General features: G+C 36.3%; 1 protein-coding gene across 1 annotated transcript in view; it reads left to right on the top strand.

Annotated features, from left to right (window-relative positions):
- Window positions 1-18,424, top strand: part of VPS4B (vacuolar protein sorting 4 homolog B) — a 30,639-nt gene that overhangs the window by 10,541 nt on the left and 1,674 nt on the right. The window contains exons 2-10 of the mRNA XM_059409795.1: window positions 731-842; window positions 2,011-2,167; window positions 4,316-4,383; window positions 7,938-8,057; window positions 10,935-11,091; window positions 11,517-11,665; window positions 12,374-12,455; window positions 13,768-13,987; window positions 16,665-16,805. Coding sequence (XP_059265778.1) covers window positions 731-842; window positions 2,011-2,167; window positions 4,316-4,383; window positions 7,938-8,057; window positions 10,935-11,091; window positions 11,517-11,665; window positions 12,374-12,455; window positions 13,768-13,987; window positions 16,665-16,805 — 1,206 coding nt within the window. The remainder of the gene's footprint in view (window positions 1-730; window positions 843-2,010; window positions 2,168-4,315; window positions 4,384-7,937; window positions 8,058-10,934; window positions 11,092-11,516; window positions 11,666-12,373; window positions 12,456-13,767; window positions 13,988-16,664; window positions 16,806-18,424) is intronic.

Genomic DNA, 18,424 nt, shown 5'->3' with positions numbered 1-18,424 from the left:
TTGTTACTATCTTAGTTCAGTAAACCTTTTAGATAATTACTGGATTAAAAGATTGGGTATTCCAGATTCTTGCTATTTCATTGCCTCATTGCTTCTGAAGGGGTTTTTTACCATTTATATTTTACTAATTGTTACGTATGTTATCTATAACAGCACTGGAGTTTTGAGAATTTCCCTGAATGATTTTAACATGAATTTTCATACATCCAGTTATTCCTTACTAGCTCTAAGCTTAACTTATGTTGAATGAAAATTATGTGAGAATCTTAGTGATTGGTACTGGATGAAGTAGACATCAGGGGTGCTTGGGTCGCTTTAAGCAGCTGCCTTCGGCTCAGGTCATGATCCCAGGGTGCTGGGATCGAGCCCCACATTGGGCTTCCTGCTCCATGGGAAGCCTGCTTCTTGCCCTCCCACTCCCTCTGCTTGTGTTCCCTCTGTCGCTGCCTATCTCTCTCTCTCTCTGTCAAATAAATAAATAAAATCTTAAAGAAAAATAAAGATTCCTGGGGGGAAAAAAGTAGAAATCAGGTAGCATTTACCCATATAGTAAATGTAGTTTACATTTTATAAATGATTACTATTTATAATAACATGCAGTTGAGAGTAGGGAAAACAGATTGGTTTGTTTTAAAGTTTCTTTTATTAAAAAAAAAAAAAACTTATAGTATGCTTATTTACTTCAAAGTTTTGTGATTTTGATGGTATGATTTTGCCTCACTTCAAACAGAAAGCAATAGATCTTGCTGGCAAAGCAGCTCAGGAAGACAAAGCCGGGAACTATGAGGAAGCGCTTCAACTCTACCAACATGCCGTTCAGTATTTTCTTCATGTAGTTAAATGTAAGGTCATAGTTTGCTTTTTATTTCAAAATGTTAAAGGCAAAGATTATTATATTTTATTTATAAAAATTGAAATACAATGCCAGAAAATTGTAAACTATCCATTTGCAAAAAATTGCCCATAGCTTGTTAATAATTTTTAAATATTCAGCAAACAAATGTGCACAGTTATCATAGTTACTGTTACTTTATATACCTAAACATGTTAAAATACCACAGTCAATGCAAATAGTTTTATTTATTTTTTTATTGGTAATATACTCCGATTATGTATGAACCTCACATTTTCTAAGTATCTCTGAACATGCTCTTAAGTACCTTTAAAAAAGATATGTTGGGAGACATTTTATTCATATATCTTTTAAGTATGTATTGCATGTTTCCTATATGCCTGGTATCATAGGCACTGGGATACAGCAATGAGAGGAAAAGGGGTAAAAAAACACTGCCTTCATTGATCTTAAACCTAATGCTGAGCATTTAAAAAGTGTCTTTCTTATAGTTATTTATAAATAACAGTTTTAGCATTTGGATAATTTAGAATTTTCTTTTGAGCTTCTCCATTTCATTTTGAGGTTTTTGTGTCAAATAAAAGTGAAACTGAGAATGAATCATAACATAAGGTATGTGGGTCTAGTCCCATGCACTGCACAGCCTGCTGAAGTCTGCTTTTGAAATGGCTCTCACAGAGGTCTTTATATAGTCCAATTACGGTATTAGTGGTATATGTACTTTATGGGATTCCTGTCATTTTTTCTGGCTATAAAATAGTTTGTGTAGACATTAATGAAAATGGTTAATATTACTTCTGTTTGTCTTATCATTCATTTTGTATGAGATAAGCAGCTCTCAACTATCTGCACAAAATGTAATGGGAAGATTAAAACCGTCAGAATATTAAATAATTTCTTCTTATTATTTAGCATTAACTTAAACTATCCTAGTGTCTTGCTCAGATCTCTTTTCTGACTGAGATCCACTGTTGGCCCCAAGCTATACTGGAGGAAGCAGAGAAGAGTCGATGAGTGTTGGTTATGTTGAGCTCGAGATGCTCTTCCTCCCTCCCACAAACTACATTGTTCTTGTCTCAAAATTGTGTCTAAGTTTAAACCTTTCTGTTTAAATCTAGAATACTAATAGAAAAATCTCTCTTATTTCCCTCTAATAGATGAAGCGCAGGGCGATAAAGCCAAGCAGAGTATCAGGGCAAAGTGTACAGAATATCTCGATAGAGCAGAAAAACTAAAGGAGTACCTGAAAAAGAAAGAGAAAAATCCACAGAAACCAGTGAAAGAGGGACAGCCGAGTCCAGCTGACGAGAAGGGGTATGTATTTTAGAGTGTTATATTTTATATCTAATTAAAAGAAAAAATTATATTTAATTTGTGAAATCAGTTTCTTTTGTTTAAACGAGGTGTTGGCAATCCATGACTTATAGGCCAAATCTGACCTGCTGCTTCTTTTTGTAAATAGTTTTATGGTAACATAGTCTCTGACATCTAAAGAATGAGACTCTGGGGTGGGGTTATCTGGCCTGGTTGGGTTTGAAGGCAGGAGGGTCTGGTTCACGTTAGAGGTTGTGATACTCCTACTTCCTGGGATGCATGGCACAAAGCACTTAGACAACCCTCTGTGGTCACAGGGAATGGAGTGTCTTTTGAAGGCAGTGTTCAGTGTGTTCCAGAGGCCGTTTTGAAGGACATAGGAGTGGGAAGAACTACAGTTGACTACATGTGAGAGTTTGAAATGAATTACAAGCTCAAGATTTTATATTCTCTGTTCAAGACATGTTAGGGAACTAGGAAGTTCCTGTGACACCAAACAATATTTTTATCTTCTGTACCTACAGCATTGACATAGCAAAAATCAGGCCCTAGCTGATCTTAACGGATTGTTGAATTTCAACGTAGAGTCAACTTTAGGGTTTCTTATATGAAGGTTGAGCTATTTAATGGAAGACTGGGTCTCCAAAATTAAAATGAAACTATTGGGAAAAGTTTCGTAAACCTCGAGTGCCTGGAACCCCCGACTCTTCCTAAGACTCCCTTGCCAGCAGAAGTGTCCTCTTCTCTCTGTGAGTTGAGCCTTTCTGTAGTTTCCACTTTTGAGGTGGCTACCTAGCAGGGGGATACCAATTCTGTATTGACTAGCAGTACCCACCTTGGCTAAGCAAAAAGGAAATTAGTAAAGAGTATTGACCTTACAGATTCGGGGTGGGGGCAGGGACTCAAGCGTGGGTTCCATGTTGTTAGGAGAAATGCCCACTTCTGCCAGGGTTGTTCCAGTAGGGATCCCACTGCTGCCAGTGCCCCTGTCGAGGCTTCTGATGCCTGGCAGGGACCACAGGACCTCTGCCACAGCTCTCTCAGCAGGCCAGGGCTTTCGCTCGAAGGTAGGATCTCTTTGCATGCAGCTGCCACCTCAGTTGCTTGCCTCCACCTTCTTGGTTTGGTCTCATGGGGAGCCCTAGCGCAAGGAAGCCCAGAAAGGGCAACTTTTTAGAAGTACTTAGAAGTATTGTAGAAGAAAGCATGGTAGAACAAGGTTGGAGTGGATGTCAGGTCAATCAGTGGGCAGTCTCTACCTAACCCATCACCCTGCCATTCTGTGATGAATAAGCCAGTCCCATTTTGGGGAAAAATTCTATCAAGCTTTTAAATCTCCCTTTATGTGTTATATGTAAGAAATGGTGTAGTGCCATATTTTTTGCTTTATCACCTTTTCATTCAAGGTTGTGTTATAAACAGCTCAGTAAACTATTTCTACAACATTAGTTTTAAGATTGCAATGTAGTTTGTCATATGCTACATTCCATAACTGAACATACCTTATTTCTACTTTTTTCCCTTTTGGGAACGGTGGGGACATGATTATCCTTGTAGTCAAATCTTTGAACTTCTTCTAAATTAATTTTTCAGAAAAAATTCTCAGATATGAAATATCTGGGTTGATAAACTCGTCTTTTGGTCTCAGTTTATTTTCATTGATAGCTTCAACTGTTCTTTGGAACCCCCAGACTAAGGATTATAGACCTTCATACCTTAAATAATTAAGATTCTGGGTTTTTCTGTCCTGGTTATGGCTTCTTGTTCTGATACGTAGTTTGCCCAGTTTGGTGTTTTCATGTTGTTCACAGCTCTCCTGTAATTCATCTTAAGTCTTCTGTGGAATGCAGTGTGGGGGCATGCGTTTATGAATTTGTACATACATAGGTATGTCATGGGAATTTGGAGCTGGTTCCTGACTTCATTCTGGTCTTTTTGCCCCCTTCCTGTTCATGATTCCATACTGATGGATAATGTGCCTGCTTAATATACTCTTAAAAGTAATTTTTTTAAAAAGCATAACTTTTAATGTGAATGTCTTATTTTGTCACTTAAGTCACAAATATTTCAGATTAATTTTTCCTTCATTTTTGCCTTATTTTGATAGCAATGAGTGATCATTTGAATATATTAAATTCTTTTTATTAGGAATGACAGTGATGGGGAAGGAGAATCTGATGATCCTGAAAAAAAGAAACTACAGAATCAACTTCAAGGTTGCTTTAGATTTCATTTTTTAAATTTACTATCTTATTTTTTTTAAAAAAACCTCATAGTGAATTGTTACTTGAATTGTTTTCTTCCCCCTGTATTCAAATGAGGTTCAAGAACTGGCTTTGGTTCCCAGTGGTCACATGCTGACTTCGTTTGTCCATTTTCATAGGATTTGCTCTGTAGGGTCTCTATTAGGTTGGTTTTTCCCATGTAGTAAAAATACTGTTCAGCTTTATATGTGCCTTAAAAAACCTATCAGTCAACTTCCTCTTTTTTCATTTTGTCTTATTTGCCCCCTTTAAGAGAAGGTAGCATTTACACTACTAGCACATTATAAAATCTGACAGTTCTAAAATTTCCAAATTGTCAGGGGAACAGAATGAATTGGGGCTCATACTTGGTTTTTATTGCTTTCGCTGAAGCTGCACTGATGGTTTACTTCATGTTCTCAGACTTTTCTCATCTGTATTTTATCCTGTTTCAGTGTTGCAATTTACATTTATCTCTTCCAGCTTTCTGTTTTTACCTCCCATGCCTTTAAAACCCTTTCATTCTGTGCTTGTAGGATAGTGGCATGATGAGAGACATGGATTTTGGTTCCATTCTGACCTGGAGTCCCTCTAGGGCCTGCTGCAGAAAAGCTGTCTGATGTTGGGCCGATTCCCGAGCCTCTCAGAATAGAAGACCCCAGCTCTAAAATGGGAATCACTGATACCTTCTTTTCTGGGCAGTTAGAAAATTATGACAGTATAAAAACTGCCAATGTTAGATCCGACAAATTTTAGGGCCTCAGTCAACGGTGGTAGCTGTTTGTATCTGCAACAGCACCTGTTTAATTGCTGGCTGTGTACTGAGGTTTAATTTTTTTTTTGATACGTTAACTGATGACTTTAGGGGTTGAATTTTAAATATTTTGTTAATTTGAATCTTGCCAAATAGAATGCATAACTGGGAAGGATTTCTGTTATAGAAGCACAGCCTGGGTTAGTGAATGGTGAATATACCTAGCTTGGCCAGTCCTTTAATCTTGCTGTACTAACTATTATTATTATTCTGTTATTGGTTTTACCAGCTCCACTGGGATATATAGGAGAATACTATAAGGTTAATGTCTTGAAAGCACTACAGTTAGTAAGGATAATTTAGAAACGGGAACTTCAAAGGTGAATAAAATCCAGAAGGAAAAGCTGAGTTTCTGCTGCCACACCGCCATGGCCTGCAGCAGTGTGGGTGCACGCTTCGTACTCAGTGAGTTTTGCTGGGCGACCCAGTGGTCTGTGCCAAGTGGCCTTATTTTGATTGTAAGGCAAAGGTGTTTTTTCCTGCCCCTTTGGTTTTGTTTCCCTCTCTCCCCCGCAGAGTAAAAACTGGAGTGAGTCTTTAGTTTTGGAAAAGATACCAGCCAGCTTTTAATAGGGAATTTTTCTTTAAATCAGTAATGATGAGACCAGAGATATACAAAAATACAAAGGCTGAAAATATTTAAATGAGGAAGTTCATTTGGAATTTCAGGGTAGAGTATGAAAGGACTACTAGCCTTTCATATCTCAGAGTCCTTTTTTCCATCTTTTCATTTTATAGTTTGCTCATGGATTTCACTGTATAATATCCTCTTTTGGATCTTTCCTCTTTTTATCTGAAAGCATTTTAAATCTTTTACTTCTGTTTTGAATTATGACTTTAAGTGTAGTATTTGATTATTAAAGAATACATGATTTGAATTTTCTCTTAACTGTTGATGCTCAGTGACTTTGTTGAGATTTAATCAAAGACTGGTTAAATTTATTTAATTGGAAACAAATCATATAGCCTTTACTCCTAATAATCGCTCTCCCTTTTTAAAATTACTACTTTTTTTTAACGATTTATTTATTTATTTGGCAGAGATCACAAGTGGGCAGAGAGGCAGTCGGGGTGGGAGGGGCGGGAAGCAGGTTCTCCGCTGAGCAGAGAACCCGATGTGGGGCTCTATCCTAGGACCCTGGGATCATGACCCGAGCTCAAGGCAAAGGCTTTAACCCACTGAGCCACCCAGGCGCCCCTAAGTACTACTTTTATTAATATTACTTATATCTAAATAATCTTTTGTCAATAAACAGACCAAAGTGACCTTTAAACTTTGAAAAGTATTAGTTAAATGTGAAGATAAGTTTTAGCATATTTGGAAAATTCATACTTAGATAAAACTTTAGTTGACCAGATGCTGCTTATAGAGAAAGTAAATTGACTTTTTTAACCATTACAAAATCCTATTGGGTGATGTAAATATTTCCTCATGTAAGGTTACTAAACTGAATGGAACATAGAAAAGAAAAAGTGAATTCGCTTTAATTTATACTTAATATGAACTTTTAGAATGCAGGAAGTTTTTATGGTTTCATTTCATTTTTTTTAATACTTTATTTTTTTAAGTAATCTCTACACCCAATGTGAGGCTCAGAATTACAACCCTGAGGTCAAGAGTCATATGCTCCTCTGTCTGAGCCAGGCAGGGATTTCATTTAATTTTAATCTATAGCTAAAGGTTTTCATAATTTAACTATGTTGTATAATATAATTACTCTTATAATAATAAATGATCTTTCGTAGCAAGAAGAAATACCCACAAAACTAGTTTCATCAGTAATCAGTGAATTGTGTAGGTGGTGATGTTTTGATATACTTAAAACAATTACACATCACCTTAGAACCAGCTTTTGGGAAAGCTTTTGTTAAGAGAGGATTCAAAACTTTTGCCAATAAGCTGTATTAGAAGAAACCTTTTATGGACTCACTGTGACAATTTCTGTGGCTTCTGAATATATTATATTGAAAAACTAAATCACTTAGATAACCTTTTAAATGTACAAAACTTTCAAGTAGGTCCGTTTAGAGGCCCAAAAGAAAATTTGGCAAATCTCAGGGAAGTAGTGCAGATCGGAGCTCACTGTCCCACTGTCCCACTGTCCCACTGTCCCTGTCTCCTCCGCCATCCCCTCCCTCCATTCCTCCCTACGGTTTATCTTTCCATCCGTCTGCCCGTCTGTGTGTCTGTCACTGGTTAAAGTTCTTTAGGTATCTTTTCCTTTTGGTGCTTAAGGAGAGCATTAGATCACTGGGTATTTTTGTTAAAAAAGAAGTAGTAGTAGGTCAGCCCCCATTGAATAGTTACTTTCGGTATTTCAGAATCAGTGCTTTCACACATTGTAACCACTTGGTGTGATGTTTGGTGCTTTTCCAAACACTCTAATATTCATTAGGGCATTTGATCCCTCCACTAACCTGTCTTAAGTAGTTTGGGCAGACAGTATTCTTTCCATTTCATAGTGAGGAAGCAGAAATACAAGAGTTAAGTGACCTGCCCTAAGTTAGCCCATCACCCAGCCCCGCTTTCTGACAACTGCTCACTCACCCCCAACGACTGCTTCCTAATCACATGATTTCAAGAAGGTTTTTAATAGATAAAACTTTTTCAGACATTTTTGTACTATATTTCTTGAATGTCATTATTTTATGTTGTCTTCTACATGTGATGGAATAGTCTTCTTAATTTAAAGATGACATACTTGTCTTGTAGGTGCCATTGTTATAGAGCGACCAAATGTGAAATGGAGTGATGTTGCTGGTCTCGAAGGAGCCAAAGAGGCACTTAAAGAGGCTGTGATACTGCCTATTAAATTCCCTCATCTTTTTACAGGTGAGATGACTTAAATGGGTTTGTTGATAATTGTCTCAAAAATACATTGATGGCTGAGGTAGTAGAGCATAGTGAATTTTTGTCTCATGTTAAGTTAGCACCTTAAATAAAGTAGTGATACGCCTCTACACCAAGGTACTTATTTCATACACATATTTCAAAAAACCCCAATGTCAGCCAGTACAGCAAAGGGTGACTCACCGAAATGCAGCGGAATGCTTTGCTCGCATTCAAATAAAGGGTACATGTCTATTAAGAAATTTAGATCTGTGTTATAATTGACATGAAAGATGTCCACATATATATAAAGATGAAAACACAAGCTATAAATACGTATAGTATGATTCTACATTTGTTAAATAGATGTGTGCACTGAGAAGTAAATGTCGACAGATTAACATAAAAATCCTAGTGTTGTGCCTAAGAGATAAGATGATGGGTGATTTTTACTTTCTCCTTGAACTTTCATCTGAAGTTTTTACAGTGGCCATGTTCTAGTCATATAAGAGTTTTTCCCATTTCTTAAAAAGTGGAGCAAGAAATATTTAACATTTTTGGATGAAGTGCCCATCCTCCAGGGACAGCTCATTCTCACTGTGAGGACAATATTGCTAACCCAACTGTCTGGGTATAGTTGAGGTGACAGCTCCAGCAGCACGTGATGTCTGGACTGAACCATTCCTTCATGTTATCCTTTTTGTGACTGATAGGCTGCTGATGTGGCTGTACCCACAGCGTAACTGAAACAGGGTGTCCCTTTCAGAAACAAGCTGGTTTATATAGAGAGCAAATCTGTGGTGTTGGCCTCAAACTGAACAGGTCCAGGAAGTGATGTCGTATAGGGGAGTGACAAGCAAAGACCCTCTGGGCCCCTGGGTGTTCACCAAGCAAGGTATGACTTAAAACCTAACTTCAGAAATACGAAATTAACAGTGTAAAAATTGACATCATGATCCTGTAAAGGCACAAAAGTATGGGTGAGCTCATTTTATATTAGTTAGGCCATTTATGTGTCTTGTGATTATTTCCATATATGTGTACCATTATTTTTTTAATATTTTTCTTTAAATCACTTTTAAAGCAAATTTTTATTAAAGTGTAGCAAAAATATACAGAGACCAGTAAGAAGCTTAAAGTGTTCAGCTTCATAAATTATCAGAAAATAAGTACATCTCTGTAATCATCATCATGCAGATAAGAAATGATACCGGTAACCCACAAGTCCCTCTGTCAGATCTTTCCTTGCAAAGGTGTTCACACTCTTGACTCCTAACACTGTAGATCGTTTTGCCTATATTTGAACTTATAAATCATGTTTCTTATTTTTCCATAGTAACTTATTTTAAAAGATTGCTTTGCATCTACTTTAAAAAGAAAAATTTGTATTTTTCTATATTAAAAATTACTTAAATAAAAAGTATTTGTATTCTACCTGAAAAGCACTTCCTATGCTACCGGTCATATACAGCGCATTTAAGGGAACATGACTTACAGTGCATACATTTTAAATAGGAAGATAGAGTTAAAGGCAAAGTTGAGGCTTTCATAAAAGTAAATAAAACAGTATTTAGTTTTGCCATTAGTATTCTACATGTTCTTTTTTTTTTTTAAAGATTTTATTTATTTATTTGACAGAGAGAAATCACAAGTAGATAGAGAGGCAGGCAGAGAGAGAGAGAGAGGGAAGCAGGCTCCCTGCCGAGCAGAGAGCCCGATGCGGGACTCAATCCCAGGACCCTGAGATCATGACCTGAGCCGAAGGCAGCGGCTTAACCCACTGAGCCACCCAGGCGCCCTCTACATGTTCTTATATAGATACCATGTACCCATCCACGGTTTGAACCTAGAAATTTTTTAAATGTATATTTGATATTTTTTTGTCAAATAAAACTCAGCCTGTTTTATTTTAGGCAGCATTAGGACTTTTTATTAGGAAAATGGAAATGAAGAGTTGATTTGTTCACTTGTTATATTTTGGCAAAACTAGGATTTCAGGGGGTCTCTTCCTCATTACCCAACCACCTGAATAAGGATATACTCTCCGTAATAGTAAACTGTGCTTCCTTGTGGAATCAGGAATTGGATAGAGCTTTGCGAGGGATCAGCCAGACTGTGTTAATTTCATTCCTCCAAAATATTTAAAGGAATATTTAATATTCTTAATATTAAAGAATCATAAATATTTATAAGAAATAGAAATATGTAAAAGAAAACGCTTCCAGCTGCCCTTACCCTGTGGATTGTAGTTTATCCTCCAATATTCTGATAATTGAATATTGCACACCACAGACAATCAGGGCATGCCTTTTTTTTTTTTTTTTTTTTTAATTTTTTTTTTTTTTAAGGGGGAGAGAACCCAAAGTAGGGAGGGGGGGGGGGGGGAAGCAGGCTCTCCCCTGAGCAGAGAGCCCGACTCAGGGCTCAATCCCAGGACCCTGAGATCATGACCTGAGCCAAAGGCAGAGGCTTAACCCACTGAGCCACCCAGGTGCCCCCAGGGCGTGCCTTTTAACTGAATAGTTCTGTCCTTACTAGACTGTAAGCCCATGAAAGGCAGAGATTTTTCATGTTCATAGCTCTTGGTCTCTACATTGCGGTTTCAGTACATACTGGTTGAACGAATGAGTGAAGTAAATAAGCTTCCTTTTAGAAGGATTATATCTGTAAACACATTTGACAAAGTATTCGCTAGAAAAAACAAAATAAGATACTTTTAAGATACACTTACCTTAGTTTGATTTATTTAAAAAAAATTTTTTTATTCTGATAGCTGTAGAGCAAAAACCTCTTCACAGTACTTCAGTATGGTTGATATCTCCGGTAACAGAAATTAACAGTCTTGAGATTCTCATGTTATTTTTCTAATGCAAATTTTAGGCAAGAGAACACCTTGGAGGGGAATTCTGTTATTTGGGCCACCTGGAACAGGAAAGTCCTATTTAGCCAAAGCTGTAGCAACAGAAGCAAACAACTCAACATTTTTTTCAATATCTTCCTCTGACCTTGTCTCTAAGTGGCTAGGTGAAAGTGAAAAGTAAGTAGTACGTTGATTTTTTATTTTTATTATTATTTTTTTTTAGTTTCTCTTTGCCTGGTAATCATTATATCAGTTTGTAAAATAATAGGCTTCTTACACCATTCATAGATATTCAGAGAAGTGACATAGTATAAGTATTCATTTCTCTGTCAAATCAGTCTGTTTGAAATTCATTTCATAGGGAAAAGATAACATATGCACAGTTACATATATTGTGGTTTAGTAAATCATAAACTGAATTATCCAACTGAAACATTCTTATTTTCTGGACCAAAACACGATTGGACTTTAGAGTTCATATAATTTTATATATATATATATATATATATATATATATATATATTCTGTTTCAGTTTTTTTTCATTAAGTCATGTGTCATTTACCATTTTTTTAAGAAACTGAGAGCTCTTACTTATTTTTAGGCTAGTTAAGAACTTATTCCAACTTGCTAGAGAGAACAAACCTTCCATTATCTTCATTGATGAAATTGATTCCCTGTGCGGCTCAAGAAGTGAAAATGAAAGCGAAGCCGCCCGTAGAATTAAGACGGAGTTCCTAGTTCAAATGCAAGGTAGGGATACTGACTTCTTTTTAGTTTCTATTTATTGTATAACTGCTATGATCATAATAATCAAAAAACTTCAAGCTGAATTTCTCCATTTTAGCAGACTGTTTTCATTGTGCCGTGTTTCATTCTGATTGTCCTGCACATGCACACAGTATGCTCCCCCTTGCAATCATCTGTAGGATCTGGACTCAGGCAAAAACTTTAAGAAGATTCGCATATTCACTTCTAACCTACCAGGAACAGTATCAGCAAAAGGAATGTGTAGACTTCAAATGAAATCTTTTGAGAAGAATATGAAAAGTATTTGTCCACAGTCTAGCAGATTTGATTCTTGGCAGTATTTGCTTCATATTTGAATAATGTGACATTTGATTAAATACATTTTTTTTCAGAGACTCTTAGGATGAGGCACTTTAACATTAAACACCACATTCTTTTTTTTTTTTTTTTTTTAAGATTTTATTTATTTGTCACAGAGAGAGGGAATGCAAATGGGGGAAGTGGGAGAGGAAGAAGCAGGCTTCCCAATGAGAAGGGAACCCAATGCGGGGCTCGATCCCAGTACCCTGGGATCACGACCTGAGCCGAAGGCAGATGCTTAAAGACTAAGCTACCCAGGTGCCCCAAAACACCACATTCTTAGCACATAGACGAGGTTGAAAAGAACATTAAAGTGACAAATTCCTTAAAATATTACGTATTTTGATGCAGGCGTTGGTGTAGACAATGATGGAATTTTGGTTCTGGGAGCTACAAATATACCGTGGGTTCTGGATTCTGCCATTAGAAGAAGGTATGATGATACAGTGAAGATCTTATTTCTCACTGCAGGTGTAACAAATCAGTAACAGTTCCCTTTTTGTCCAGTGAAGAGGCATTCTGGCAGGTTTTCAGAAAAAAAATTTTTTTTTTCCAGAATTTTTTTTGATGTACCATAACCCTGTTGCCCCTCTGCGCTGGGGGAAGAGAGGCAGGCATTTGTTTGCTTGCTTGCTATATTAATGATAATAGATTTTCATATATGGAATCTTTCACATTGGAAAATATATTACCTAATTCTAATAAGCTTAGTATAAGGCACTGATGCTTCAGAAATGTACAAATGTAGCTTGATATTTCAATGGAAGACTTTCATATAAAATTTTAGCAAAATGACAGTCATATAATTTAAAGCCAGGATATACTTTTGTTAAAAAATTTATGTCTGATTTTTAAATTACATATTGAACTTGATCTAAAGGAAAGGCATATAGACTTGTTACTTTTCATGCACACCATTCCCTGTTTCATTCATTGAATTTTGCGTGGTAAAAATTAGCACCAGTTCTTGCCACTTTTGTGCCACTCACTTGATAGTTTGCAGGGTTACCATCCAGTATTAAGAAAGGAAATCTGCTGGTTATTTTTGAAAAATGGACTAATTCTAAACCCATCTCTAAAATAATGGAAATTTAAAATTCTCAAGGCCTTAAAGAGTTACATGAAGAATGAGATTTTCACATCTAAATTTTCCCTTGTTGCTTCCTCCCTTTCCAAATGCTGAAATTCTGAGAAGGCAAGCAAAGTTACTGCTAATAAAAATGTTAATTAAAAAGTGTATTTATTTTATTCTGAATTACCCTCTATAATAAAGTGGACATTTGTGTAGACATATGTTTATTAGATAAGATTTTTGAGTAGCTTTACCATTTTGAATTTAGGGAATTATTTTGTCTTCTCTTACTTCACATGATTAACCATATTAATCCCGGGGTCAGCAGTTCAGAATATGATTCTATGAGAAGCTAATCTTGTGGGACATACCTAGACATGAACACTGTGGCCAAAATAACCCACAAATCATGTGAGAAAGATTAAACCACTCCAGACTGGTTCTCTGGCTATTTTGGATTTACTTGTTAGTTGCTAATGTGTTCTGGATATTTTCCCATTATTTAACTAAATATACATGTTTAACTCTGACACATATGGGCCCATTTAACTTATTCAGCTTAGCTTTGTATAAATGAGAATATCTGAGCATCTTGTTTCTTCTTGAGAAATCTGAATTTTCCATTGAAATTAAATATATGTGGTAATATTCTTTACATTTCTTTCATCTTAAGATTTGAGAAACGAATTTATATTCCTTTGCCTGAGGCCCACGCCCGAGCAGCGATGTTTAAACTGCACCTGGGGACCACTCAGAACAGTCTCACAGAAACAGACTTCCGGGAACTCGGGAAGAAAACGGATGGTTATTCGGGGGCGGACATAAGTATCATTGTGCGCGATGCACTTATGCAGCCTGTTCGAAAAGTGCAGTCAGCCACTCATTTTAAAAAGGTAAGGAGCTTTTAGGGGATGCCTGGGTGACTCAGTTGGTTAAGCAGCTGCCTTTAGCTCGGGTCATGATCCCAGCATCCTGGGATCGAGTCCCACATCGGGCTCCTTGCTCAGCAGGGAGCCTGCTTCTCCCTTGCCTCTCTGCCACTCTGTCTGCCTGTGCGCGCTCTCTCTGACAAAAAGATAAGGAGCTTTGCTCCGTCCTTTCAGATATTTTTAAAGTCAAGTTTGGAGACCATCATTAATTTGTCTTCAAAGAATTTTGGGAAGATTTCTGTTTTATATAATAAATAGTGGGTGTATAGAATAAATATTCCATTTCATTGAAAATAGGTTCTCCCACAAAGTTTATTAATAGCTATTATTAATAGTTTTAATGTATTTTAAAAGTTTTTATGCAGTGATTTTTTTTGAAGTACTTACTAAAATTTTGATAGAAGTATAGAAACTTTAAATATATAGTGACCATTGGTACAACTAGAATATCCTTGAGCAGAATCTGGTGCAGTTATACCTCATTAACAAAGCAAAAATACTAATAGCTAATATTTAAATATTCACTGTGTTCTAGTCTTAACTCACTATTTCATTCGGTACTCACAAAAACTCTACAAGAGGTGCTTCTGGTCACCTGTTGATCATTAATCTGAGACTTAGATGTTAACATGATTAAACTAGGACTTGGCTGCTAACATGGTTTGCCCAGGTATAACCAGATAGGCGCAGACCTGTGATATTTTCCCTACGTCACGTGTACTTCAGAATCTGAAGCCTCACTTCCCACGCACTGTTTCGTCTGCATGAATGAGTTGCATACACAGTATTTTGTAAAAAGACTGTGGTCTTGGCATATCCAAGATATTTAAGTACTAGTGAAGTAGGTAATTTGGACCAGCCCTGTTGCTCAGAACAGCAGTATCCAGTATTACTTCTGAAGATCGACGTGAAAATCCTAAAAAAAAGATTAGCAAACTTAATCCAGCAGTATATGAGAAGACTAATATATTATGACCAAGTTACATACAATAAAGTAAGTATTTTTAAAAATTGTGAGCTTGAATTAAAACCTGAATTTGAACCCCAACTCCACAGTATACTTGTTATATCTCTTTAAGCAAATTATATTACCCATTTAAGTCTCATTTTTATCATTACTACAGTAGACAGTAGCACTGCCTCAAAGTACAATTGAGAGAAGAAATGAAGTAGTTCTCATAAAATACTTGAGTAGCCTGGGGAAATAGCCTTTTCCTTCTGCAGCCACTTGGTTACTGGAAATACAGGAGGCTCAGGGTCTTGTTTATGTCCCAGCTGTTGTGTTTTTGGTTTTTTGTTTTTTGGGTTTTTTTTTTTTTTTTCTCATTCTCTTTGCATTTAAAAACTATGGATTCTTAGGAACTCAGTCCTTTCCTACCCAGAACTTTACATTCAGTTCTCCATATGACTGCCAGGGACAGCTGTGACCCTGAAGCCAGGTCCTTCTTAGGAGGATAAAAGTGAAGCAGCCACAGCAATGTTAGCATCACCAGCCAGTAGATCTCCCAGTGGCTCCATCCTTCACTCCCCATTCTTAAGGCTGATAGCAAAAACCAGAGTGCCTGTTCATTTATTTATAAAATGTCTGAAGTGTTACTCGGAGCCTAGAGACAAGTCAGAAAGTACTACAATCAAAACCAAAAATTTCCACAGCTGAAATTTTTGTGGAGAAAGACAGACAATAAAATACACGTAATTTAAGTAAAGCCAAAATGTTTATATTTCTGTACCTGCCCTAATCCTGATGTAATATTTAAGATTAATCATTGTGAAATAAATATTAAATGTGAAAGCAACCCCCAATTTTAGTATAGATTTGTTGCCATCTAAAAAATACTTGCAAGTGACTCTGAGTCACAAAGGTTCTGTTTTTGGGTGTTATTAAGATTTCATTTTGGGACGCCTGGGTGGCTCAGTTGGTTAAGCAGCTGCCTTCGGCTCAGGTCATGATCCCGGCGTCATGGGATCGAGTCCCGCATCGGGCTCCTTGCTCCGCGGGGAGCCTGCTTCTCCCTCTGACTCTGCCTTCCACTCTATCTGCCTGTGCTCACTCTCGTTCGCTCTCTCTCTGACAAAAAAATTTAAAAAAAAAATATTAAGATTTCATTTTAAATCAGTTATGAATCACAAAATAGCACTGAAATTACACTTAGTATTTAATTTTGTACTTACTTTCAAGAAGGAATTTTTGTTGAGAAAGAAATATTCAGTGATTTCACACTAATCTTTCAAGTATCACAGAACTTTACGAGTTTTGGAAAACAGAGAAAAATTAAGAGAATTATTGAGGAAACCTTTTATGGACTCTAAGACCATTTAATAAGCAGAGGAGAAGAGAACTCTTAACCACAGATGTTTCTTTTCTTTTTTTTAATTTTAACTCTTTTTATCCTTTGATCATGTAAGTAATTTATTGGAGGAAATTTCAAAATAGAGGAAAGCATCAAGAAAAAAACTAAAACCAAACAAAATCTATCCCATCACCCAAAGAAAACTACATTTGTTGTATATTCATCTATTTATTTTTAGAATTAGACATTTTAACAAATACAGAATAGTACATTTTCAGATTTCTTGATAATGGCCTAAATCTTAACATAGTTAATTTGTTCAAATAATTATTTCAGACTATTTATTACAGGTGCGCGGACCTTCACGAGCTGATCCCAACAAGATAGTAGATGATCTGCTAACACCCTGTTCTCCTGGTGACCCTGGTGCCATTGAAATGACATGGATGGATGTCCCTGGGGATAAACTTTTGGAGCCAGTTGTTTGCATGGTTTGACATCTTAAAAAATTTATAGTTTGTCATTTGTGAGACTAAGATAAACATTTTCAGTTATGTAGGATTAGCTAGAGAATGTCAGTATGATCAAGCATGTTTATGAAATACTGACTACTCAAAAGTTGTAAAGATTAATTGAACTAAAAATTTAAAAAATAATTATCTTTAAAATATTTTTTGTGGACGTCAAGAAAAATCAAATTTCTAGTGAAAAAGATATTATTCAAAAACACAGGTTTTGTAAGCTTACTGACGGTCTTATAGCTGAGATACTATCACCAGAATACTTATCTATATGGCATAAATTATTGTCAGGACTTAACTAAAAAGCAGAATTGGTGAAATTTCTTTTCTGAATCTAAGATTTTTTAAAATATCCAGAAACCTTCATGCATTTATCATAGTAATCATAATGGTGTTTTTCGGTTTTACTTCCGCAAACTTTGTAGGAAGTTTTAATGTGCTTGAGGGGTAAAAAAAAGTCCTGAAACCCAGTTTTTATGATAAAAAAAATTACATTTCTATAGTTTATACTGGAGGGATTTATAATTCTTAAGACTCATTTTGTAAGGTATAGGAAGCTTACTGTGAAAAGCAACATTTATTATTTTTATGTTTTCTTATTGTTGAATGCTCAGTTTTTTAAATCTTCTGCTTCACTTACAGATTTTTAAAGAGCTTTATGTCTGAATTAACAGTAACTTCCAGAGAAGAAACTTACTTACATGATATGTACACATAGCTCTATAGACATACATGTATCTCTGTACATAGTATGTGTATAAATATTTTTATGTGTTAATGATGCTTCCCTGAAAGTTATTTAGAAACCCTTTTTTGTTTCAGTCCTTGCACTGTTGTTGTTTTTTTTAAGGTTTATTTGTTTATTTTAAAGAGAATACATGCAAGTGAGTAGGGGGGCGAGGTGTTGAGGGGGTGAGAGAAAGAATCCCAACCAGACTCCCTGTTGAGTGTGGAACCCATAATGGGGATCCCTGAGGTCATAACCTGAGCCGAAATCAGGAGTCGGTGCTCAGCTGACTGGGTCACCCAGGTGCTCCACTATGTTACTTTTTAAAGATTTTGTTCTTTTACCATTTTTCATACTGTTTTGTAAGAGACATGGTCTGGAAGTTACTCTTTTAATGAATCCCTGATATTAGCATATTTTCTTCCCATTTTGATCATAATTTTAATTAATAGTTAAAAATTCTAGGGGCGCCTGGGTGTTTCGGTCGGTTAAGCATCTGTCTTTGGCTCAGGTCGTGATCTCGGGCTCCCTGCCACTCCCTCTGCTCTCCCTCCCACTGGTTCTCTCTCTCTCTCTCAGATAAATAAAATATATATTTTTTAAAATCTGATTAGGTGGTTTTAATTAAATGGTGTTATGTTTCACATAAGTGTAAGTGAATAACTTCTGTAAGTGAAAGACTATTCCTTTTGAACTGCACTTGGTGAACTCTCTTATTTTAAGAAAAAACAGATAAGATGGGAAAAGAGATCAGGGACATATTTTGGAGGGCCTTGATCCTCGGGCTAAAAGGATTATACTTCTGATGGGGAAGTGTATCGAAATGGAGAGCCATCGAAAGTTGTGGTCAGGACAGGCAAGC

This window comes from Mustela nigripes, chromosome 8, assembly GCF_022355385.1.
Source record: "Mustela nigripes isolate SB6536 chromosome 8, MUSNIG.SB6536, whole genome shotgun sequence".
NCBI lineage: Eukaryota > Metazoa > Chordata > Mammalia > Carnivora > Mustelidae > Mustela > Mustela nigripes.
Note: the sequence above shows the minus strand (reverse complement) of the source record. Positions and strands in the feature narration are given on the sequence as shown.